Source organism: Brachyistius frenatus, unplaced genomic scaffold (assembly GCF_029030835.1).
Source record: "Brachyistius frenatus isolate BFR_SWC_R1_liver_20210118 unplaced genomic scaffold, ASM2903083v1 Contig_21, whole genome shotgun sequence".
NCBI lineage: Eukaryota > Metazoa > Chordata > Actinopteri > Embiotocidae > Brachyistius > Brachyistius frenatus.
The window spans coordinates 557,006-582,831 of NW_027210620.1; the positions used below are offsets into that span (position 1 = coordinate 557,006).

General features: G+C 40.4%; 1 protein-coding gene across 1 annotated transcript in view; it reads left to right on the plus strand.

Annotated features, from left to right (window-relative positions):
- malrd1 (MAM and LDL receptor class A domain containing 1) overlaps window positions 1-25,826 on the plus strand; it is a 51,517-nt gene that overhangs the window by 11,397 nt on the left and 14,294 nt on the right. Inside the window, exons 9-21 of the mRNA XM_069696300.1 lie at window positions 47-414; window positions 2,053-2,498; window positions 4,825-4,912; window positions 5,302-5,481; window positions 5,647-5,803; window positions 6,944-7,100; window positions 7,217-7,327; window positions 8,181-8,394; window positions 8,503-8,750; window positions 10,055-10,343; window positions 15,708-15,953; window positions 17,382-17,539; window positions 24,489-24,669. Coding sequence (XP_069552401.1) covers window positions 47-414; window positions 2,053-2,498; window positions 4,825-4,912; window positions 5,302-5,481; window positions 5,647-5,803; window positions 6,944-7,100; window positions 7,217-7,327; window positions 8,181-8,394; window positions 8,503-8,750; window positions 10,055-10,343; window positions 15,708-15,953; window positions 17,382-17,539; window positions 24,489-24,669 — 2,843 coding nt within the window. The remainder of the gene's footprint in view (window positions 1-46; window positions 415-2,052; window positions 2,499-4,824; window positions 4,913-5,301; window positions 5,482-5,646; window positions 5,804-6,943; window positions 7,101-7,216; window positions 7,328-8,180; window positions 8,395-8,502; window positions 8,751-10,054; window positions 10,344-15,707; window positions 15,954-17,381; window positions 17,540-24,488; window positions 24,670-25,826) is intronic.

Sequence of the window (25,826 nt, forward strand, 5' to 3'; positions counted from 1 at the left end):
CAATCAGTACAAATTTTAGCATCCATCTTTCTTTTATCCCTTTCAGGCATTATAACTCGGGCATATCAGTGGGGGCTGCCGACATGTACCTTCGAATCAATGGAGTTCCCAACAACACTGTCATATGGAGAACGTTGTACAACCAAGGAACCCGCTGGCACCAGGTGACCGTGCAGCTGGGACGCATCACCCGGCCCTTCCAGATCGCTCTGGCTAAAATCAGCCTCGGCGTGTTCGACGGCGTCTCCGCTCTGGATGACGTTACCTTCAAGAACTGTTCGATGCCCTCAGCGGTGGCAGAGTGCCCCCGGCACACACATTTCCATTGCGTGCACACGAAGGCCTGTGTGGCGCATCTGCTGCTCTGTGACCTTGTGGACGACTGTGGGGATGGATCCGATGAGAAGGGATGTTGTGAGTGTCGCTTAATGTTCGGTATTGAAAGCAGGACTCGGATCCTTTAAGTCAGGGGTGTCAAACATACGGCCTGCGGGCCGGATCCGGGCCACCAGGGGGTCCAGCTCGGCCCGCCGGATGACTTTGCTAAGTGTGAAAATTACAGAAAGACATAAATTATATTTCTATGAGAATATGGAGGTTTATGAGTACAAACGTTTTGTTATTTTTTTTTTTTTAATCGATCCAGTAATTGCTTCAAAAACAGCGTAAATGCGACGTCTGCTCCGGAGGAAGAAGCGCTCGGTGCCACAGGCAGCAGCGCTCGCTGCTCGCTTTGTGGCGTTTGACGTCAAACGCGTCACAAAGCGAGGGAATCTGCAGAGGAGAGCCGGGGCAGATAAACAGTGGGCTGATGTCTGAGTTTTTGGTCTTTATGTTTCCAGTTTATTGTAGAAAGACCTTAAAATAGGGTTTATCATCCAAAAACCTTCACCAATGATTTAAACAAAGAGAAATATTGTCGTTATGTATGTGTGATTGGCTATGATTTTACTGGTCTGGACTACTTGAGATCAAAGTGGGCAGTATGTGGCCCCTTAACTAAAATGAGTTTGACACCCCTGCTTTAAGTAAAGATGCTAGTACAAGAATAAAATTATCTGTGAAATATACTCGCAGAGGATCCAAAGTGAAAGTGCTCATGTATCACATATTACAGTTTATTATTGTAGTACGGAGTCAAAATGGTGTATGTAGCATTTCCTGTTATAGCTGGTTGAGATATTGCAATTTCTTTTTTTACTTCATTACATTTTACAACCTAGGGTGCAGGCCTCCTCCACTTCAAAGATAAGTCAAATCTGAGGGGTTGTGAAATGATTAATGGCTAATGCTACGAAAGATGAAAACAAGAGTTCTGCCACACAATTTTTTATTCATTTTTCAGACTTCTTTTGTAAAGTATTCATTGGTGGAGATAGTAGTCAGATCCTTTCATAAAAAGGGTCTCCAATGATTTGACACAAGGTTTGATTGCAGGTCTTGAGTAGTAGTAGTATTACTACTAATGTGAAAGAAAAAAAAAAAAGTTGTATAAAGCCCTTTGCAGTTCCACACAGAGCTGCGTGAAATACTATAAATTGCCTCAAGTGTTGTCATGTGACTTAATGTCAGCTGGGACTGAAAACTACAAGTTTGGAAAGGAAAGCGTCTGATCTGGGGGTGTGGAGTGAGTTTAACACTCCTCTGTAGCACCCTCCAATTCTTTGCTGGAGGCTACAAGGTGCTGCTACCTTATCACAACAGAATCTTAAAGCCACCTGTTGGTGGTGGAGTTGCATTATGGGTAATATATGACACCAGCAGATGACAAGGAGATAGAGTGAAATTAAAGACGTAACTTCTTTGGTTCGTCTACATTGATTTTGATCAATTATTTGAATTTTAATCTGGAATGTAACTTGTCATTATAGTCGTCAAATAACTGTAGAGTAGACTGTAGGAAAAAGTTTAGGAAACGTACATTGCAATTCTTTTTCAACATGTTACTGAGTCGTGTCTATTTCTGAGCTATAATTGTCACTGTAACTCAATCAGGTGTAGCTTCATGTTGTTTTCTGGCTACATTGAAACTCCATGTGTCATGTCTCACAGCTCCAGAGCTGCAGTGTAACTTTGAACACGGGCTGTGCAGCTGGAAACAGGAACATAGTGGAGGAGATGTGTTTAACTGGACCCGCATCCAAGGCCCGACTCCTACCTTTGATACGGGCCCCTGGAAAGACCACACATTGGGCTCCAGCTACGGCCACTACCTCTACATCGAGTCCTCCGTCCCTCAGGTGTTCAGGGACACGGCTGTGCTGCTGAGCCGAGTCTTCCAACCCACCACCCAGCATGGCAAGGACCCGTCCACGTCCCGCCATCGCTGTGTCTTCCGCTTCCATTACCACATGTTTGGGTCTCATGTGTTCTGCCTGGCAGTGTACCTGAGGATCACTGCGACCGGCCGGGGTCAAATGCTGTGGGTACGATATGGAGACCAAGGAAACCTCTGGCACAGGAAGACTCTCTACCTCAGCAGTGCTCGACCTTTCCAGGTAACAAAAAGGATATAATCCTCCAGAAATTGATGCAATGGAAAGAAATATTTTTGTTTTATTAAAAACACAAATACGAAAAGCTTTATTAGAAAAAGGGCAGAGTGCGTACATTAACCTCCACATTAGTAACCTGGTTTTGAGTCATATCCTGGGATATGACATTTACATAGACAATACCATCATATCCTAGTTTATATGGCTGTATACATGCAATCAGGTGCACTAGTGCACGTCTGATTGCAGAGCTTATGGAGGTTTCTAATTTTTCTTCTGATGTTTACATGTGCAAAAAATTATTCCAGTGTCCATTTAGTGTGAATTCAAAAACTCTTTAAAAGAGGCATACAGGCTATTTTGAACTACATAAATAGCAGCAGAATAGCAGCAAATGTATTGATAATACAGAGTTGCTCTTTCCAGAGAATTATGTAACATGTAAATGACTTATGTAGATTGTTATTGTTGAACTTTTAACATTTAGCAACATTTTAATGGAATAGTTTATTAAATGGTAGCTGGTTTTAATGTAATTATATATTGCCAAGTAGTCTGAGATAAAGCATAATATTTTCCCAGATAATGAGATTTCTTTAGTTAAAAAAGGTTCAAAAGAAAATAAGGACATGAGCTCCAGGTAAACAGTTCCTCAGCAGACAACTAGGAATCGCTACTGAAGCACAGAGTCTGTATTTAAGAGTGCGCTCCAGCATTGCATGATGAAGATCTATTTAATAGCTTCAACATCGATCCCTCCAGATGGATTTTCTGTTGTCATCACTCATGAGTGAGTTTAACTTGACAGGCCGTTAAAGACTTTTCTTCCACTGTGGCATTGAAAACAGGAGCTCTGTTTGTCAAATTAATTGACTGCAGAAAGGGGAAAAGAGGGGGGGGGAAGACACTGATGAATGAAATCTAGACTAAGAGTGATCCATTCGCTTGCACAGTGGGCATACAGCCATGAAATGACAAAATCTCATGATCAAACATCAAGATAGCCATTTGTACCAACACCCCCCCCCCTTTGAATTAGCATTTAAATTAATGTGACAACAATTATTACACATACATCCTTTATGTAAAAACAACACTTATTCAGCTTAGAACAACTACAGAACTTCAAAAACCATGCAACAATCTGATGGGTTAAATTACAGATCAACATTACAGTTACCTAACGTGTTTCCACGACAAGCTGTTAGCATAGGAAAGCGAATGGAAATGGCCTATTATCGGAAACAAATATTTCAAAATGTGTTCGCAAAATACAAGTGCTTGAATTATGGTAAAAACCCTAAACACTCACATGCTGCCTCTTACAGATAGTGCTTCAAATAATAATTAGCAAGCTTGTTTTTTGGGGGGCACATTCTGCAATGCACATGTGCACTAGCCTGATTACCACAATAACAACCAGTAGAAAACATTTCTTCTTCTCAAGCTGTTTTTTTTTAATTTGAAACCTAAGATGAGACTTTCTACGTTCAATGTTTCCACATTTTATTTCACTCCTTGTAAGCGACAGGAATGGTGGCATCTGATGCAATAATCTTTTATCATTTGAGACATATACGACTGACAAGAGTTCCTAGTAACTTGCAATCAGAAAAAAACTTTAGCAGCAATACAGAAAAAAAAAAACCCACCTCATAGAGATACCTTAGAATTTGGCCAACATTTTGATTTTCTTTGTTTTAAATGGCAAAAAATAGCTGTCTAATTGTAATTAATAACTTTCATTAATATGGCTACTTACCACTGTGTTAGTCTAAAGGTCTATTGAGTACATGGTATCCTGGTTATCATTGACCTTTCAAGTATTTACTTTAAATATGTTTTACCATATAAAAAGTTTCTTTTGATAGGCTACTAAAGTGCCAACTTACAGCAGTGAAATGAAAGTAAATTTATTAGATTCAACAGTTTGGAAGAAAAGAGGCTTTTGCCGAGTAGTGTTATTTTAAAACCTGTAGAAACGACGGTAAAGACCTGTCTGTAGAGTATTTCTACATCTTCAACCGCTGCGTCTCACTAACTTCTAACTGAGCCAACAGATAAAGAAATCGTTAGCATGCGAACACGTGATCAATTTTAGATTGAAAACAAATCAGAAGTTTACTTACAACCAATTTACTGACCATCAAAGTCTTAACTTAACTTGGAAACAGTTAATTGATTTAGTAAATAACTACTAAGAACTTACACACAAACTTGGAAATATTTGATGGATTTACTAAATAAATTATGTCGTTGGTGCACCTAAATCTCAGATTTCTGTCTGCTCAATATGTTGTGTCTTCATTCTTACTTTTCCTGTTGCTAGATTTTAATTGAAGGTACAGTTGGAGATGATTTTAATGGAGATATTGCCATTGATGACCTTTCCTTTCTGGACTGTGACCCATATGAAGGTAAATGTATAAACCCATCATGAACGTTTTAGTGCAATGATGTTCTTACTATTAAATGTTGTTGTTGTTGTTTTTAATGCATTATGTTTTCCGGTTGTCCGTCTGTCCTTCTTGTTCTCGTGAATGGGATCTCTATAATGCCCGAAGGGAATTTCTTCAAACTTGGCAAAAACATTCCATTGATACAAATTGATTAGATTTTGGGGGGCAAAGGTCAAGGTAACTGTGAGCCCAATTTGTTGGGGGGGGGGGGGGGAGGTCAAAGTCGCTGTGAGTTCAGAGTCTATATGGGTTTGGACAGATATTCATGTAAACTACAACTTGAGTGGTTAGCAGAGGCGTATGACCGCTCTAGTTAACTCTAGTTTTACCACTGTGTCTTGTTCTAGGAGAGCTTCCCAAAGCGAACACCACAACACCTGCAGCGACCACTCCAGCGCCCACAGTTCAGCCCCACAGCTGCCCTGAAGGAGAGTTTGTGTGTGGGACACATGGGGAGTGTGTTCCCCTGAGTCAAGTGTGCAACTTCAAGCATGATTGTTCTGATGGATCAGATGAAATGAACTGCGGTAAAACACTTTAATAAGGCTTTTATTATGGCAAAAAAATATTTTTTCCATCTTTTGTTTTTTTGTTTTTTTGTGGCGCTTCTCATTCATCTTCCTCACATTTTTCCTGTGTTTCTTCTCTCTTTCCCCTCCCTTCCTTGTTTATTGGCCTTCGTCTTCCTCCAGTGAAGGAAACGTGTGATTTTGAAGGCGGTGACACTTGTGGTTGGAAGATTGTCAGCCCCTCTTCGGCCCCAATTCACACATTTCTCTGGTCGCCTGACCAGGGGGAGAGCATTCATGATGGAGAGCAGTACCACCGTCCTATTAATGACCATACCCTGTAAGCACCAACAAGTTTATGTATAACGGTAATATATTTAGACCTCAAACAAATTGCCAATTTATTGATTGGCTGATTGAGCAACAATTTGGAATATTCTCCGATTCCAGCATCTAAAATTACGAGGAATAAATTCTAGTATCTTTGATATTTTTATATTTTATTCCAATTTTATGATGCCCTTTTGAGCTGTGGAATTAAATGATTACCAGACAAAAATATTTAGCTCAAAATGGATCATTTATGTTCTAAATATCTTTGCTACCTCAGCTGATAATAAGTATAATAACAAATTTCTTTCAGTCCTTAAAGCTAAATGCTCTAATGAGATTTTCCTCTCCTCTAACTGTGGGCATATGGCCAATCCATAGTAGATAGACAGTGACTTGAGTGTCCTTTTATGTTAACTACCTAACCTAACCTACCTTATGTCTGATTTACTGAGTGGGTGGTGAGAGCAGACAATGGCTGTGCACTTTGACCACTACATTTTGGCAATTTCTTCCCTCAGACTGAATTGCAAGTACTTATCTTCTTTCATAACCTGTCTGACAGTCTTCCTCGTACCTACAGCAGCCATGACTGGCTCTGATTCAATAAGAAATGAAAGAAATTGAGCGAACCTTATTTAACCCAAGTGGAACCGCACCTCTTCTTGAAATTAAATAAAGTGAAACAGTGCAAGCTGGAGCAGATAATAAGCCCAATCCTGACGACACAGATGACAGAGGAAAGCATTCATTTTTGTTCAATCTACATATTATGTTGTTGTTACTATTGATTAATTATGTACAGTTTTTTTTTTTTTTATAGGTGTACAAATATCTTACAATTTGATAACATTTGGAAATCTAAGATCATTTTTATTTACAAGAGATACAAATTAATCAGTTAGAAAAACAAAAAAACAACTCCAATCTTTGCACAGTATTAATGTACAGTTATGTATTATAAGTAGAAAAAGGTTGCACAAGGCAATCAGCGCCAAGAGGCTTCACTAAGAGCCTAAATAATGTTCAGAAAAAAAAAAGGTCTTATCATATATAAAAGTCAGTCAAGCTATTGGCATAATTACACAAACTCTCACATTTATTCAGCCGAATTGGAGATATTATTCTGTAATTTTAATGTTCCCCTCAGCAACAGCCCAGAGGGTTGGTACATGTATGCAGACAGTTCAAATGGCAACTACGGTCAAACCATTGACCTCCAGACACCTGTCATCTCCTCCACTGGGCCACACTGCACCCTGATCTTCTGGTACCACATGAGCGGATTCACCGTGGGATCCCTACAGGTAAGAAGTCGGCGAATACGACTCATTTTGGCATACGTGGTCTTTCCCATCAGAAAATATGTATTGTTTTGTCTCCGAAATATTCGTATATGTGTTGTTTTTCATAATATCCTCAGGTGCTGCTGAAGCACGGTAATGTCACTCTTGAGGCTTGGTCTCAGACTGGTAACCAAGGCAACAAATGGAGACGAGGAGAAGTGTATTTGGGGTTAGCAAGCAACTTTCAGGTCTGTAATTTTCAACATCTACATTTTTTTTAAATATCTTTTTATATATATTAAATATAATGAAATGTGATCTGTACATTTTCTATAATCAATAATACTACAAATATAAACATTTTCTTCTATTAAAATGCTTAATTCTCTTGTCTAATTTGACTTGTTATATTTTTGGCCTTTATATTTTACAGTAAAGAGCCCCTTTGACATGATGTATATTCCACTGTGGTTGTTCTCTCCTATAATGACACACGTGTGCTTCTGATTAATTACATTCAGTTTGAACTGAAGGACAGCCTCTTACATTACTGCACATCAGTGTTACTGGGCTCATTCCAGTTACACCAGGCTAAACGAGACATGCTTACCTGACGATCGATGATGAACTGACTGATTCTAATACACTCTAATGTGTCTTGAGATGTCAGTGTGACAGTCAGATGGCTGATGGGTGCTTTTCTTGGTGTCTATCTGCTCTGTTGGCTTGACTGCACGTCATCCCTTCGACCAAATACCACGGCTTTTGCACATTTTCTGATATGCATTAACCTTTGTCAGAGCAGAGTATCAGATCAGTGCTGATGGTACAATGAGAAGATGAAGGATCTCTTCACGCTAAACCTCCAAGAGGCCTCATTGAGACTAGAAATGTCCTTTTCCTCTTCTCGCAGAGCTCTTCATCTACCCACTGCCCCAAGACACTACATAACAGATCTCATTAGGACAGTAGCTTTTGGATCTTTTGTTTCAGTGGCTTGTCTGTTAATATTAAGCATCAACCCTGGTGTATAAAAATGGCTGTCGGATTATATGACAGTAAGGACAGACAGTTGATCCGAGGTTTGTTGTCCTTTGCCAGGTGGTTTTCAGGGCAAAGCAAGGGATCAGCTACATGGGTGATGTGGTAATAGATGACGTCAGCTTCCTGGATTGCTCCCCTCCTTTTCCTTCAAACTGGCCATGTACACCTGAGGAGTACGCCTGTGCAAACGGCCACTGCATCCCTCAGGACAACCTGTGCGACTTCATCAACCACTGCGGGGACGATTCAGACGAGGATCACTACATCTGCAGTGAGGCCTCTTTTAATGTCTGACTGATAAGTCCTGGCGAAAGATGAATTTCCAGATAATTGGATAGCCTGGATTGATTTATTTCTTTTTTTTATTGCCATCTTTCAGAGGGCTTTAGCGGACGCTGCAATTTTGAGTTTGACCTCTGTTCCTGGCTCCAGTGCCAAGAGGATGACTTTGATTGGTTGATCAAAGCAGGCAGCACTCGGACGGTTGGAATTGGGCCATCAAGTGACCACACCCTGAGAGACCCCTCCGGACACTTCCTGTACCTGGAGAGCTCCTTCCCTCAGGCAGCCGGCGACACTGCCCGTGTAACAGGACCCTTACTGAGCAGCAGGAGCTCTCAGTGCAAGGTGAGGTCGAGGTCAGAGGGCAGGAGGCAGGGGTCAGGGGTCAGGCAGGTTATGAATTACTCATTAGGGAGCAAATGTTTGATCAAACCAGTGAGACCCAGGGTAAATTAATGTCAAAGATGAAGTACTGTTTAACTATTTGACAGGGCTTCATACAAAACTCAAGGTTCGACTTACTTAATTCAACAAACCAGTAAGGAAAGTTATTGATAACAGCATTTTGAATGAGGTCAGTTTTGTTTACTGACTTTTTATTCTAACAAAAAAGTTACCTGGAAACAAAGGTCTCTTTTACATGAGGTTCTATACACAGGATGTAACTTGAAATAAATAAGTACTACCTAATAAATCAAGAACGAGCACATGTGTATTTCTCAAAATGTCAAATTAATCCTAATAGCTTTCAGTGTTCAGTCTTAAGAAATTTATTTGAAAAACATCACCTTGTACTTTCAGCTGAAAATGTGATGTAACTAAACGAGCAATTAGAAATTAGGTGTCTGTGCTTGTGCACTTGGTTTTGTGTGTGTGCGTGCGTGCGTGCGTGCGTGCGTGCGTGTCCTCCTGGCCATCAGCCTAATGCTCCACTGGGAATAATTTTTTTTGATTGACTGCCCAGTTTGCTCTGTGTGTCGTGTCTGTCTTAGCCCACTCCTGACCTGTCAATCAATCACGCATTCGGCAAAAAGGCACCAATTAAACTGCAGGGAGGGCTGTGCAGGAGGAAATGAGAAGGACGGGCGCTCGGTCTCCTGAGAGAGAGGGAGTAGATGTGCTGCTGCAGCTCATGAACATGCCTCACGAGAGAAAGCCTATAAAACATACCACTACCTCAGTGCTGTGCGGTGGAGAAACACAATTTCTCTGCCTTAATAAAAAACGTAGACGAAAGGGGAGAGTGCATTGATCTCATGACTGAAACTTTTTGTTTCTTTCTATATTCTGGCATGAGTAATGGCGCTTCAGGATAAAGGAAAACAGAAAAAAAGATAATGAAAAAGAAAGTGGCATCAATATGCAAAGAAAGACTGAATCTTTCTCAGCAGATCCAAAACACATGGTTTAGAAATTTGAATTGAATTATTGAATTACTCCTTCATTATTGTTAATGCAAGTAGTTCGTAACAATATGTGTCTGGCACTCAGAATTTTCCAGGGATTTCATTTTAGTGCAGAATTTTACTTCAACGATGCAGCTACAAAATTAGAGTTAATAGTAAATGTAGTAAGATGATCGTGTTTAATATTTCTGCACTCTGTATGTGAGAGTTTTGAAACCTTTTTCCTTTTCCTGCTTTGCCCAGATGCGTTTCTACGTTCACATGTCTGGAGACGGTATCGGGACCCTCAGCGTGTTCAGCAAAAGCGAAGGACATCTTCATCTCCTGCTGAACCTGACGGGAGATCAGGGCAACTACTGGCAGATGAGGGAGATCCCGCTCAGCCCCTCCGCAGACTTCCAGGTCATGTTCGAGGGGAAGGTGGGCCGAAGTCCAAAGAGTGACATCTGCCTGGATGACATCACCTTCTCTCCGGGGTGTCTTCTCGCTTCCTCAGCTAGACCAACAGACAACACTCCTACACCTCCTGCAGGTACACAGTGTGATTATGTTGAATTTTTCTTATGTAGATGTTGGTCTTTCAGTTTTTCATTGATTACCATTTTTGTGGAAATGTGTTGATTTGTCCCCTGCTTTAGTTTGTTGAAATACCTGCACAATGACATTTACATTATACCGTCTTACCAATAACATTCAGCTCAAAGCACCACAGAGCTGTCTGTAGACTTACTCTGCTTATAAAACGGCCTTTATTCAACTTACTTGTTCCGCTTATTCATCAAAGGAGAAGAGTCAAAAGAATCTTATTTGGACTCGCTTACAAAGTTTTCTTCCATGTTTTTCCCCCTGACACTGTTTTTCTTAACTTTGAAGAGAACTTGTACTGCTCATAGACTTCCTTCACAGCTGACATTTTGACACATGACAGGAAAAGCACAGGTGTTTTAACAATAGCTGCATTCCACTTAGTGCAGACCCTGCTTTAGTGCCTGCTGATTTACTGTCCTCATAAATTCCAATGGTGACAAGTCAACATGTCTGTTGTGACGAATGTCTATTGTTAATGTGGGGCCATAAAGTCCAGTGATACTCTGGCTGTGTGCACTGTTACTAGATAAAGGCGGCTTTGACAGCTTCAGTACAGTATAAACAAGTGTTGAATTTCACAGCAGCGAGTTCAGTAAGACAAAGATTCAAGAAGGCACTGTCCTTGCCAAACAAGAATTACAGTAAAAAGCCTGGCTTGTTCACGCTGGTGCTGTAATGAAATGCTTATATATTGCTGTAAAAGACTGGATGTTCAGATGAAGGCCGAGGTGTGTAGTTCAAACATATTGGTTTTTATTTTTACATCTCTAAGACCTGGCCATTTAACAATGGCTTTTTAATTCCATTGAGGCAGAGAGAGTGCTGAGATTGTAGTCATTTTCTTATTTTCAGTAAATAGCTGTACAACTCTCCCTTTAGGACTGCTTTCTTAAATGAGAATTTTATCATAACGCTTAAAAATGACTAAACGTAGCTGCAGAGCCCCGGGTGCCAAATAACCTTTTTTTTTTTTTTTTTTTTTTTTTTCCAGGTTTAGGAAAGAAATTACACTGCTAAGATGTAGATAATTGCAGTTTGATCACTTTCACCGTGATAGTTTGCTCATATGCGCAATCAGAGAATTAATGGCTGCTGGGATAGTGAAGCATTTAGAGGATGAAAATTGGCAGTTTCAGGAATTGATGTGGTATTTAGAATGAAAATGAAACCAAAGCTCAAATAATCGAGAGGGCATGGCATCAGATAAGCATCAGATCTCCTGAAATCTGAGGTCATGTGTCTCCTATGAGCGTTTTCTCTGAGTGAAATCGGACTAATACAACAGACTGTTTAATATTTGGGTATTTAAACCTTTGAGAAAAAAAAAAATCACTTTTCAAAAAGGACACATTCTTCATTACATACTCTGAACACTGAATTACGTTTTCCAACCTGTCTCAACCAGAGTTATGTTTACATCTGCAGGAAAGGTACAAAAAAAAAAAAAAAAAAAGCCTGTTTTCTTTTGACATGAAGTGAAAATTATGAAGAATCTTCTGTCACCTGCTGAAGGAAAATGCTCTGAAACATTTTCTTGACACATGCTGTCTAAGTGTTGACTAAAGGGAGCTCGTTATTGTCTGTATTTCGGCCTTGGGAGCTTTTCAGCTATTAGAAGTTCATCTCTACATCCCTTACATTTTTTTTGTGAGGAAACCCTTTAAAAGACAGAGAGAAAACAACCAGAGCTGATTTATTGCCATTGTCACTGCGGCTATAATTGGCCCATTAAATGTATTGCCTTTCTCTTGTATTGGACCTCGGGGAGAGAGGACACTTTCTGAATTATCTGTGAGCAAAAAGGGATGAAACTGTGTTGCTGTCATTTGGAGCTGGAGAAGATTTCTCTTCAGCTGCAGTGTCATTTGTAGGTTTTTCCTTCACTGTCAGTTTGCATTTGTCTGTGTTAACGCTTGCAGTGACGAGCTCTACTCTTGCAGAGCGGGAGCATTAATCAGTCTCTATTGTAAAAGGAGTGTGGTGTACCGAAGATCTAACGGAGGTTTGCATGCTAATTGTGCCTTCCACTTTAATGCTGTTAATTACGCTGCACGCTTAACCGACAAGTTATCATCCAACTCTCTTGCTTTGCTTGGTGTCTGTACTGACTCTCTTGTGATTCAGAAGGATCCTCAAATATAATTTCTGTCTTTCAAGATGGTAACGGCCTCGGTAGCAGCTGAAAGAAGTCCATTCCCTAAAGGGTTTGGTCACACAATCTCACTGCAAAAACCTCAAATGCTGATATTTTAAATACCTGGACAAATAAAACCAAAAACTGCATGGCTACAGACCGCGAGAGGAAAGTGAGAAAATATAGTGTCCCCTGTGATTTGAACTAGGTGACCCTTTATTGATGTTCATGTGATTGACTATTTATGCATTTTGGGTTTTATTAATTCAGCTCGTGTACACCTCTTCAACCCCTGCAACAATATGAAGCTTATGAATATGTAAAGCTTGATGTGATGTATATCGTGCATATTTATGCAGAAGCTATAGATCAGTGCTTCCACATGGGAGCTGGCTATATACACGCGTATAGTGTATAGAATTACTACAGTAGGCTCAGGAATACCAGACAGAAAGAAATATAGTGAGGGTAAAAAGGTCAGAGGATGTGTTTGATCATTTTCTGAAGAAGCAAAGGAGGAGCAAATACAGCAGGATGTAAATAGAGGAGGAAGTGATTCTCACGCTAGGAGGGATATGAGGGATTTCTTGAAGGTAAGGTCAGGTCAGGGAGTAACAGCGCTGCCCTGCCAGTGAAGTGAAATTTATCCTGCCATTTAAAAAAAAAAAAAAAAAAAGCCAGGAGGGAGAGGAGTTGTGGATGACGGACAAACCTGCTCTCTCTCTGTGTCTCAGCAGCTGCAGGCTGCAGAGGATGTTCAGTGATGAGACCTCACACAGCTAGATCTGTAATTATATACTGCAGGTTCTCAGGGGCTTCTTCTTTCACGTTTCAATATATATATATATATATATATCATACCATCACTTTACATGATAGAGCAGTAGAGCCGACTGCATTTACCCTCAACACATACACACACATCTTTTTATGGCTGTGGAGGAGCATTTGTCTCAGTGTTGGCAGGAAGCTGGGGAAAAATACGTGCAAACAATTTTAATGCTATGGTGATGACACTGTCGTCATATGCTTGGCACATTGAGAGATATCTATGTACTGTATGTAGGCGTACTGTATATGCGTGTATGCATGTTTGTATGTACTGTATGCATCCCACAAACAGCATGTGAGCAAATCAACATTACACAACTCTCGCAGTTTCATGTTTTCTCCAGCTTTTGAAAGTCGGCTGCAGAAATCTCTCCTTCATGAAACGGCTGAAAACATTTATTGCATTTGCTGTAAGACAATTGGGGAAGAGACCCTCATAAAGGTCGTTAAAGTTTCAACAGCTCAGTAAGTTCGTATTGCAGCGTGTGAGAACAAAACCTTCATCTTCTTCGTATCTTTTCGGGTGGCTCCCTCTTTAAATGTAATTCTGTACGCGCTGTAAGGAACATACACTTTAAAAGTTGCCTACTCAGCAGCCACCTGCACAAACTAATGCAGTGCAATAAACAGCTGTGCATTAACATCTGTTTTTACAAAGCTCGTCATGTTCAGTTTTGGGCGACACTGTCAGGTGTCAAACAATGACATCACAGTTGAAGCTGGCGTCAGACTGTGTAACATTATATTGAAAAGTGTTTGTAAATGATTTATAAATTGATTATATGCAAATGAAAACGGTAAGATAACATGTCAGATGAAGAAGGACAGTAATACGGTGGATTACCTGACACGTTTTATTGCCATGATCGGGTGACTTGCTTCATTTTATCCATCAGATTTCTAATTCCAGAAGTACTTCAGTGTGATTTAGCTTTAAACGATGACCTGGAGCAATAGTCTTGCACCAGGGGGCAGTGTGTCACCCAGATTTCCTGTGTGTGAGGACAGTGGGTCGCTGGTGAGGAGATCACATTGCACACAGTAATCCCAGTAATGTAAGAAGATATGTACTGGACTCAATGAGGACAAATGAATTAGTCTGCATTCACTTAAAAACAAAAAAGAGCTTGTCTTTAAAATGAATCCACGTACAGCTTCAGTACGCAGCGAAGCAGCTCGGCTTCACAGTCGGGATCTGTGGCTTCTTGGCTTCCTATGTGCCTTTGTTGGGCCACATTGCTTCTGGTCCTGTGCATCTGAAGAGGAACAAAGGATTAGGAAGGACTTATACCCCTTTCTCTCTTTTAATTACAGGGACCACCCCTCTTCATCATCCCTCATCTCCCTTTCTAACACTCCCCAAAGCCAAGCGCTAACCTTACTGGAATGCCTGCCTCCAAAGGAGGCAGATTCTGGCCCCCGCTAGGACCGCCGCCCAGCGATACAGTGATTTGGTCTTACAGCTCCATGTTCCTTTGTCCTCCTAAGCCTCTTAAAGGGACCCTGATATGCTGCATGCAAAAGGTCCCCCTCCAGTCTTGAGTTGACTTCTCATGCTCTGAAGTTAATACCACATTTTTGTAGTACTGTTTAATCTGGTGAAGCACAAAGTAGATGCTTTACTGGAAAAACTAGTAATAGTATGCATCATTTTTGATTCCACTGTTGAGTTCTAAAAGAAATAGTTCCACATTTTAGGAAATACACATTATTTTCCTTTAAATTTGAAGTTACAGCCAGCAGCCTGTTAAGCGAATGCAAAAATTGGAAAAATTGGGAAACAACTTGTGTGTCTGTGCCAAAAAGTTACAAAATCCACATACGACATAAATAATTATTTGATATCTTGTTTGTTTAAATTGAAAACCATAGCTTGAAACTACCAAGTTGTAGTTTTTATGAAGCGGGTATCAGTGAAGCTATTTCTTCGTCGGGAGCAGCAACTTCATGAAATCTTGTTTTTACACTTTTTTGTTTTTGTTCGACAAGACATACAACATGTTGTTTAGTGAGCTCTAAAGCGTTTGATTGAGGGATTGTGGTATCTATAGGCAGAGCAGAACCAGCTAACCGACTTCTTGCTGTAGCTTCAAATTTACCGTACAGACACGACGGTGGTACCAATCTTCTCAATTAATTCTCAGCAAGAAATGTATTTAAGTGTCTAACTATTCTTTTAATGGTACAATCTCTGAACCCGAGGTCTCATTCCCTTTCATAAAACACTGTTACTGTGTGTCAGCACACTTGTCATTAGACTCAGGAACAATGTCTTTTACGGCAAACCCATTACTTGAAGTCAGACGGCAGGTGAGTGATGTTTTATGTGTGTCTGATTTCCAGGGTCCTGTCCTTCAGGCTTCCTGCCTTGTGAAAATGACAGGTGTTTCCCTCCGGGGCAGAGCTGTGACTTCACAGATGATTGTGGTGATGGCACCGATGAAAAGGATTGTGGGACATCCTGCTCCTTTGAGACCGGTCGCTGTGGCTGGAAGAGCTCCCCGGCCGATAATTTCGATTGGACGCTGGGCACGGGATCTGTCAGAAGCATACGGCCGGCGTACGATCACACGTTGATGATTGAGAGTGGTATGTGTTCTATGTTTCCTAGTGCACCATACGAACTTAAACTTGTTGAATGTATTTTAACACTCGGTCTCTCATTAAAAAAAGAGAGTCCCTTACTGCTCTAGTCCTCTTTGAATTACCATCGTTCAATTGATTAAGTGCCTCTTCACTGCTAGGTTTTGTATAATCAGACCAAATGAAACTGCACTGATTACAATTTTTACCTGTTAAAGCCAAACTGCTGTGGTAGCTCTCCTCTATGTTTAATGCATGCTTCACACACTTCAGAGACAAAATCAATACGCTGCTTCTCAGCATGTGAACGTACAGCAGGTGAGAATCCAGGTGATTGATGCAGGGCTGGGATTCCATTATGCCACGTGCATGGTGGAAAGCGATGCACATGAATAAACAAACACATATGCACATTTGCACACAAAGAGCTCCTAAGGAGGTGCTCCATCGACAGTCCTAAAGTGAAACCTAAATATTTCAGCCCAGCTTGATTTAGTGACACTTCTGGTTGCTGTGGCAACAGCAAGGATGGGTTCATATATTACAGCAAACGTTCCTCCTTTTTCAGAAAACCAACTGACGAAATCGGTTCATAATCATTACAACTGTGGTCTGATGTCATGCTGTGAAAGACACGCTGTCAGGACACAGAGGAAGGAGTTAGTTACCTACAAGAAGAAAAAGGAATCACTGTGGCTTCTTCTTCTATTACTCTCTTGCAAAAACAAAATGTTATGTACAAAAACATGTTGAAAATGACCGTTGCATTTGTCGACTGCTGACGGTGGTGACAAACACACTGTGTTGCCTGTGACTGCTGAAAGCCTCCATGTTTCATGAAATGTGTATTATTAATAGTCATGATACAGCGGTGGGAAAGCTAAATTACACGCTACGTCCTTTGATATAAAGGCAACTGGTGGACTGAATGTTAACACGACTGTCGTTCAGCAATGCAGGCCATGAATAAGTAAACAGTTTGATTTCCTGAAAATCTGAAGGACTATACTGTTTATAATGTTCTGTCCTGAAATTTATTACAATAAAAAGCAACAGACTATGAGAAAAGTTATGATTATTGATTAATTTAAAGTATAACTTCCATATATTTGCAGAAGGAAGGACTCCAAACAGAACGGATGTACTGCCTTTTGGATTTGTATTCAGCTATTTTATTTCAGGTTTTTTGCTCTCCTCGTGAGTTTTACTTCAATGAAAAACTTTGAGTGGTCGCCTGTGTCAAAAGGCAGTGAGACATTAGGAGATGTGTCACAGAGTACTCCGTGACGCCTGGCCATCACCTCCTCAACACTGTTCACGACCTTGAGTGATTTGTCAGTGTCTGCCAGAGCTGCCCGTACAGAGATAGTTATCAATTCCTGTCTGCTCAGTGCCCTTCTCCTCCATCGTTTATTTCCCTTTCTCGCCCTTTAGGTCACTTTGTCTATCTGGAAGCGACACCAGTCGGACTGAAAGGTGATAAATCGCATATTAGGAGCGCAGTTTGGAAAGAGTCTAGTGCCCTCTGCAAGCTCTCCTTCTGGTACTACATTTCCCACAAGGCCTCAGGAACCATCCGGGTGCTGATCAAGGTAAAACGTCTGCAGGGGTTTAACTTTGTTTGCACACAATCATAATGAGAATTGATGGCAGTTTACGATATTTAATAAAATACCCACTTGCCTTCTGTCAGGCGTGGTTACCATGGTTACGCTCAGTGAGAAAATGAAGCCTGATTATGTTAAATTATGTTAATGTTCAATGTGATCATATCAACACTGCTGTGGAGCAGCCTCAGTAATTTGTTAAAGAGAGGTGAGGCTGCCAATCATTCTGCCAGTGTTTGATCTGCTGGGCGTCTGCGGGGGGCGGAGCGGACTGATGGGGGTCATGGTTACTCTTTGGCCCAGAGCAGCCCAAACCCACCATCTGAGTGCACTCCATCCCTGCCAGCTCTCAAGCTTTTCTTGCTTGTTAGGTGTTCAGCCATTTAGTTTGTGTATGCATGATTGGCTGTCAGGGATTAAGAGTTCTGCTTGTGGCTTTCTGCCATTTAAATTCTGCCGTGATTTACTCTGCCTCCATCCTGTGGTCTGTGTACTCTCAACTTCATTTAACTTTGTGAGATCTGCCTCAAGGTGAAGGTGTAGGCGTTTTGCATGAGTAGATTCATTCCTGGATGTTGGAGTAGAAGGTGGAGTAGAAGGTTTATTAGCTCCTGCGTGTGTGTGCTGCAGAAACAGTTTTTATGTCATCTACAGAACAGGTCTGCAAGTTGTCATGTGAATTTAAGACCTTCCTTGCAAAATGTACATATTACTCTTGGAAAAAAAAAAGGTATTATCTCATGGTGCTCCTACTAACATGTATATGCAGCTAGATCATGACATAGCCGATTCCTCTGAGCCACAGAGCTGCGTTGTTGTCACTGAGTCACACTGTTAAACTGATTGACGTGTTATCATTATTATCAACACAGCTACTGGAGTTTATTTAGTCTCATGTGGTTGTAAATATTTGCTGCACAACAACTTTATATTTATTTAGCCTTTTTGTTTAACAATGAAAACGTGATTTATTGATTATTATTTTTTTCTTCAATATTTTTCATTCGTATCAACCTGTCGGCTTGTAGTGGGGGTAAACCTATTGTAGATAAGTGAACATAATTGGTTTTGTGATTTGTGGTCAAAAACAAATATATAGAATATCACCAACCTTATTTTTTTAGTGGTTGTGGCTTTACACTTATTAAATATTCCTTGCTGTGTTTCTCATACACTGCCCATATACTTATCTTGGCACTTCTGGATGTATTTGTCATATTTATTGATGCTATTTTTAACTCTGTTATTCGACAAATACTCCATGCTATTGATTCTCCCTCGCAGGCTGCTACTGCTGCATGAGATTCAAATAATGGGATTTGTCCAGTTTCGAGTCAAGCCGACCGGCTATTTGATTGATTGTGTGACTCTGCGAGAGGCAGGAGATGATGAATGCATGTGGGCTAGTTTACATGTCCACCTTGTTCACATATGGATGTAAAATGTAAAATGTGGCCTTTTATAGAAGGTCAGCTCTTGACATTTGAACGGGCAGTGGAATCGTTTACACAGAGACACAGAGAAAGACGGTGGGGAGTTCAGAGGTCAACCTGTATGGTTGTAGACATGAAGTGTGTGTGTGTGAGTGTGAGAGAGTGAGAGAGAGTGAGCCAGAGAAAAGCAATATCCGAGTCCAGCTTTATGTTGCTATAACTTCCCATGACACATAAGTGAGGTTAAGTGCATGTATGACCTTGAAGGTTCGAAGCCATTAGCACTTATATATTATTGCTTTGTGCTATCGTTTACAACATTAGATCATTTTCATTGCCTTAATGTTGCCTTGAGTTCAAGCGGTTACATAAAAACAAACAAGCACGCGCACTTGCACAGGCAAGACGAGAAATGCGCACACTCGCACACTTTGCAAGAATCCTAGTGTAAATACAGCGTGAGCCATCTTTTAAAGGTTGATTGAAGAACAAAGGGAGTTATGATAATGATGCTGGAGGCACAGAGGGGATTATATTTACCTGGCAAGTGGTTCCTCCGGTGAAGTTCACAAGGGCTCAACAGACCCTTCTATTTATATCACCACCGGGCCTGTGAACTGCTCCGAAGAGTCATTATTCATCACAGTTGTGAGTGTTGGTCCTCAGCAGTAGAGTGGAAGTGAACAAAAGGGGGTTCTCAGAGTTCAAGTTTGAACCATTTTAGCTGCCAATTTCCAAACCCCCAAAAATGTGTCCTGTATGCATGTATGCACGTCTAACGGACGTGGTCCCGTCCGTTAGAAAGATTTGGATGATGTTTTTTTTTTTTTTAAATGTTGATTATAAACTCTCAAATGTACATGTACCGATTTAGATATATATATATATATAATGAATAAACATCACAACAACATTAGTGGGACGATAGCACAAAGTAGGTGTATCATTTTTAAGCATTTGTCATTAGACTAGCTGCTGGCGGCTTAATTTTAGGTTTTCGGATGGGATTGAATTCGTACATGCAAAACTTTTGTTAGAAACAGACATAAGACATTGAACAGGGCAGAAAGACATTGGGGTAAGATGGCTCGGTATAAAAAAAAGTTGATAGAAATACTGTTTATCTGCAGCCAGCAGGTGGTTAGCATAACTTAGGGCAAAGACTAAAACAAGAGGGGCGGGTTCCTGTCTTTATCTGAATATAACACAACCTGCCTTCTAGCACTTTAGAAACTCACTAGATTTGAGTGTTAAATATATTAAATGTTTTTTTGGTTTTTTTTAATGCTAAGCTAAGCTAACTGACTACTACCCTCAGACTCATGTTTGCTGTACAGACACGACAGTGGTATCAGTCTTCCCTCACTAAGAAAACAAATATATATTCCAAAATGTTGAATTATTCCTTTAGCATACTTTGTGGTTTTGCTTGGGGAACTTGAATCCTTTTTGAAGAAAGAATAGTGTGTAAATACATTTTCCGCTTCAAAATGAAATTAATATCAAAGTACTTCCATTTCTTCCTGCCTGTCTCAACAGTACAAAGCTTTCGTCTCAGATAATCTTTTTCATTCCCTTTTCATGCGAGGAATATGTTACTTTGCTTTTCAGACATCATGTTTATTTCATGATATGATTTGAAAGCAGGCTCTTCGTTTGCTGCACTGACAGATGCACTTTGAATTATTTCTTTTTTATCATGGTCAAGAGAAATGACCACACACCCTGCTATTTGCTCATTTATATAGTTGTATATGGTTCTGTGGGTTGAAATGTGGCCTCACATTGTGGTCAGCCAAACATCTGGCAGTCAGCCAAACATCTGGCAGTCAGCCAGAGAGAGGAAGATCTACCCAAGTAACATAATAGAATGAGGAAGCCCATTTTTTTTGACTTGTTCTTATTTTGAAGCATCTAATGCTGATATCCATTACATTTAACATGTTTGAACTAAGCAGAGATGGAGGAGAAAAATAATAAAAAAAAATGGATTCACTCAGAATTGAAGGTTAGTCAACAGAAAAACAGCTGCCAGCAGTTCCATAAAATGAAAAATCCATGAATACAAATTGGATTTCAGCTCAGTGGAACATTGCGTATAGGGTTAAAACACTGGGGAGTTCCAAAAAAATAAGCATTTTCTTTTGATTACAACTTTGCTTTCTTTGTTCTTTTTGGACCTCTTGACTTTCACCGGGGGGATAATAAAATGAAATTATGCACATGTACATCCCCTCTTCGCTCTGAGCAGACTGAATTGAAGGTTCCACTGCGACTCGAGAAATGAAGCTTCAAATTGATCGAATAAATGCCTCGACTGATGTGCCACCCAGAAATCAAATGTGAGCTACGCATGCCGGTATCACACACTCATCCGTTGCTTGAAGGCTGCTTTTATGGATTGAGCCTTTACTCCATGACATAAATCTGGATAAATCCTGCTGTAACGCTGCCTATTAATCTATGCTCTACTCTCACAGTAACAAGATTATTTCAAGCCAGGGCTTCAATGGTGTAAAGCAGAGGAGACAGCCTGTGCATGCCTCACCCAAGGGTGCATTTTAATAGGCTTTCAAACTGCAGAGTCAAATGTGACATTGCTCGTCCTCTGGTTTTGAGTACATTAGACCGGGTCTCTTTTCACTGCAGTCGAGCCTCTGGTCACATATTGCAACTTCGATGACAACAAGTGCGACGTCTTACTTTGTAAGAGCTTGGTGTGATGTGAGCTCGTTCTCACCTGGCCAGAAAGTTTCACGCCGCTGCGATTGACTCACCTTGCGACGCTCCCCTGAGACGGAATTAATTAAGTGACGTTATGGACCTGCAGTTATTCTGTCACCTTTACAAAGACCAGAGGATGAGGAGGCAGGTATAAATTATTGCAGAGTTACACCAGTCTTAATATTAAACTCGTGAAATTCGGCAGGAAGGGTAGTTTTAAATCTATATGTTCCCCTATTAAGTGGTTTAACCAGGGAGGACTTCTCTGTATTGACCTGAGGCTTAAATAGATTTTTAACTTTCGCTCTAATCACCACAAGTGAGAAACAAGATTGCGTGTGTCTGTGTGTGTGTGTGTGTGTTCCTAGAATATATGTAATAATGCCGTCTCCATCCATGTTGCCTCCACATGTTGACGTGTGAGGCTTTCTTTGCACTTCATTTTTATTCTTTCCTTAATACTTTTGCAGATAAAGCTCCGTCAGTCTGCCGCATTGACAACTTCGGCCACAGTTCCAGATGCTTCTAATAGAAAAGTTTAGGTAGGAGGCTGTGCGCTGTTTGTTCTTGTCCAAACACGCAGTTGCCAAACCAAACACTTATAATTCATCTCTGACAATATTTATTCAGTTCAATTGCAAAAGACTGTTTGGAAACATTTCTGAATGTATCTTTTGTGTGGCTTGTCCGAGAACATTTTCCTGTTGCGGGGTCTTCTTGACCTCGTTACTGCCCCCTGAGAGTGGATGTCAGAACTACATCTGCAACTACAATTAACCCTCGTGTTGTCCTCGGGTCAAAATGACCCGCAGCTGTGTTCAACCAAGTTCTATTTTATTTTCACATTTTTTTGGGATCATTGGTGACAAGGAGGCTGTGAGGGTTTCTTTAAAGAATGTTGACCAATGATCCCAAAAAATATGAAAATATAGAAATAAAATAGAACTTGGTTGAACACAGCTGAGGGTCATTTTGACCCGAGGACAACACGAGGGTTAAGAAATGCCAGTTAGACCTAGCCTGGTTCTGCCTGAGTGTTGCTCCGAGTCTTTGCTGTGATCATAGTTTAGAAACCCTGTCGGCATTACTGTTCCCTCGACCACTCTGAGGGACGGATCAATCAGCAACTAGTGAGGGCAGCTAAGTGCGAAGAAGTTGAAGTTGTTCCATTGGGTGGTCTTTCGCTGCACAACGTACGGTATGTATGTCAAAGCCAATGAGTTAAATCTTGCTCAAATAGCTTCAGAATTAACCCCGAGGTCTACGCCCAAAAGAATGCAACAACTGTATACAGTCCTCAGTGGAGCGTGACCAGATCTGTTCACACATTTAATCCAGGCAAAGTATATTCAATTTTATTACAAGTGTAATCACCGTGACGTGGTCCAAAAACACTTTACAGTTATAAAACAGCGAGAAACACAGCAAGAAAACAAAATAACAAAAAACGTTAATTCGACTCATGTTTTGAGTTTACATGATAAATGACATGGAGGGAGTTTATTTAGGAAATACACACGTGGTTCATTTTCACACGGCTGATAAAGAGCAGAGAACAACTGCTTCTTTCAGCCAGGAAGCATCTGGGACTGTCGCCCACCAGTGAGTTAAACTAGAGAAACCGGAGGAGGAAATAATTAATCGTTTAGTCAATCAGTTGAAACTTAAAACAACAACTTTTTTGTTTTTATAATCGATTAATCATTTGAGGTATCCTTTTAAGTACAAATGGTGAACGTTCCTTTCCAGCTTCTCCGTTGTGAGGATTTGATCTTTTGTTTGTCTCAAGTGAAAAGTGAAATTACCTTTATTTATTTTTTTACATTTTATAAAACATTGAATCAATCAAATACTGTCAAAAATAATCTGCAGATAATAACAATTATCAACAGATAATAGACACAGTTCCAAATATTACACACAAAATACTACAGAAACTTTTTTTTAAATCTTATTCAGGTCTGGCTGTATTCATATTCTTATTTGTTTTTTTCTGCAGTGCGTCTGATCCCTTTTGTCTGACATTAAACTTTTCTTGGTTTAATCTGTAGCTGTAAACTGTTTATCTCCTCACAACTACTGTTAAAACTTAATAAGTGACCATTTTTACTGCATTCGCTATCGAGTTTGTGCTAGTTCCACATACTCTGAATGAGTGTGTTTTTAATATGGTGTGATGTGTTTTTGTAAATGTTTCATTGATGCTCTGCACATGACATTAAAAACCGTCGGTGAGATGCTGGCTCGTAATCCACCAGCCAAAACCCCTTTCAAAGTCACATTCACTGTTTCAAAGCTGTATTGGTCATGATTTAGTGCCTGGTTAGTACCATGGGAAAAGACAGAATGGACTTGCACAGGAATACACATTTAATATGTTCCATATGTGGCATGAGAGAAATTTGGCATTAGCATAACTCAGGGAGAGCAGGGTTTCAGTCTGAATAGCAGGTCTCAAGGCAAGGGAATTTATTACTTCGATATTATGCTAATGAGACTTTAATGACTCCCCTTAGATGGCATTCACTTTCTTAATAGCAGCAGTCTGTCCAAAAGTTAATTTCAGCTCGTTTTGACTTAAAGGTTCTGAATTTTTATAATGTGACTCAGTGATACTCGAAGTTTGAAGAATATTTATCTGACAATAATCACTGCTGTGGCTTTGAATCCACTTTAAATGATATTCCAGTTGATTTTAGCTCCAGTGTTTTAACCAGAGCAGCATGTGAAATCCTACCACATGATCATCCCTTGTCATCGCTGCTCTTTTCTCACAGACGGAGAACGCCCTGGTGGAGGTGTGGAATAAAACAGGGCACCAGGGGAACCAGTGGAACCGAGCGGAGGTCCCCCTGAGGAAGCTCAGGAACTTTGAGGTGATCTTTGAGGGCATCCTCTTGAGGGATGTGAGCGGAGGAGCTGCCCTGGATGACCTGGAGTTCATAGACTGTTCCCCAAGTAGGTGACACGTACCGATGTGACAATGACAAATCTTCTCATATCTTCACTGGTGTTCTTCCCGCCCCACGTCCAAGAGTATATGTACCACAATGGCCCGTCAAAGATATCAAGAATTAGTGGATGAAGTGCCACGAAATTTGGTGCACAGTCCCTCGGAGATGAATCCTACTGACTTCAGTGACCCTCTGACTTTTTCAGGGAAATGTCAAAACGAATATTGGTCTCCCATGAGTGGAATTTAATTTGGATGATCTCCTGAATTCTCATCATCGCCTCAACATTTAATTGATCTAATAATATCAAAGGCCATGTAAACACATTTTTACCATGTTTTTTTGCTCGAGAGGACAGCATCACTCAGTTCTTAGGGGAACAAGGCAAGTAACTGCCATAGTTGTGAACATTATAGACTGTGCAGACAGAATCAATCCCACACTCTTATTCACGATAGAAACAAATCATGAAGACAAGAACCACCCAACAAAAGTGACATCTGTGCACAATTTTATCTATGGTTGAGGTATTAAAAAATACAAGCACTGCGGGTGAGCAAAGTAGATATATCTTGTCTTGAAACTTCACTGTCCAATATAGAGCTCTGCAGTGGAAAGTTTTTAAAAAGCAGAAATCTCACCACCTGGCAAAGTAATCACTGTCGCTGGTATTCAGCCAACCTCTGCATATATATTATTGTCGCTTTTTGCTCAGTGGCCCCACAAATCTTTCTTATTGCTTCTTCTTTTTTTTTAAAGCAGCTTTCATTTAACTAAACTTTTAAAAGTGTGAGGAAAAAATATCTTTTTAACTTGTGTATTGTTTGTACCAGCCCATATTGCCTTAGAAGTCACGGACATCTCTTTGTACATGGAAGATTAAAGTATAGAAATGAATGATGTAATTTCTTACCATTTCCAGGTGTCTTAAAGCACAGAGGACGTAATTACAGCATTAACAGTGGCCTAGAAAATAGATGCTGAAAAAAAAGGATGAGCCTCTGTTACATAATGTGGATTAAGTAACATTGTGTTTCTCTCTTGCCTTCCTCCACCCTGGTTTTATCAAAGTAATCTTCATAACCAAGACGTAATTATGCTGTGGAATTATTTTAAGATCTTTCCTACTGATAGTTTGAGGTATGAAATTGATTCTATCTG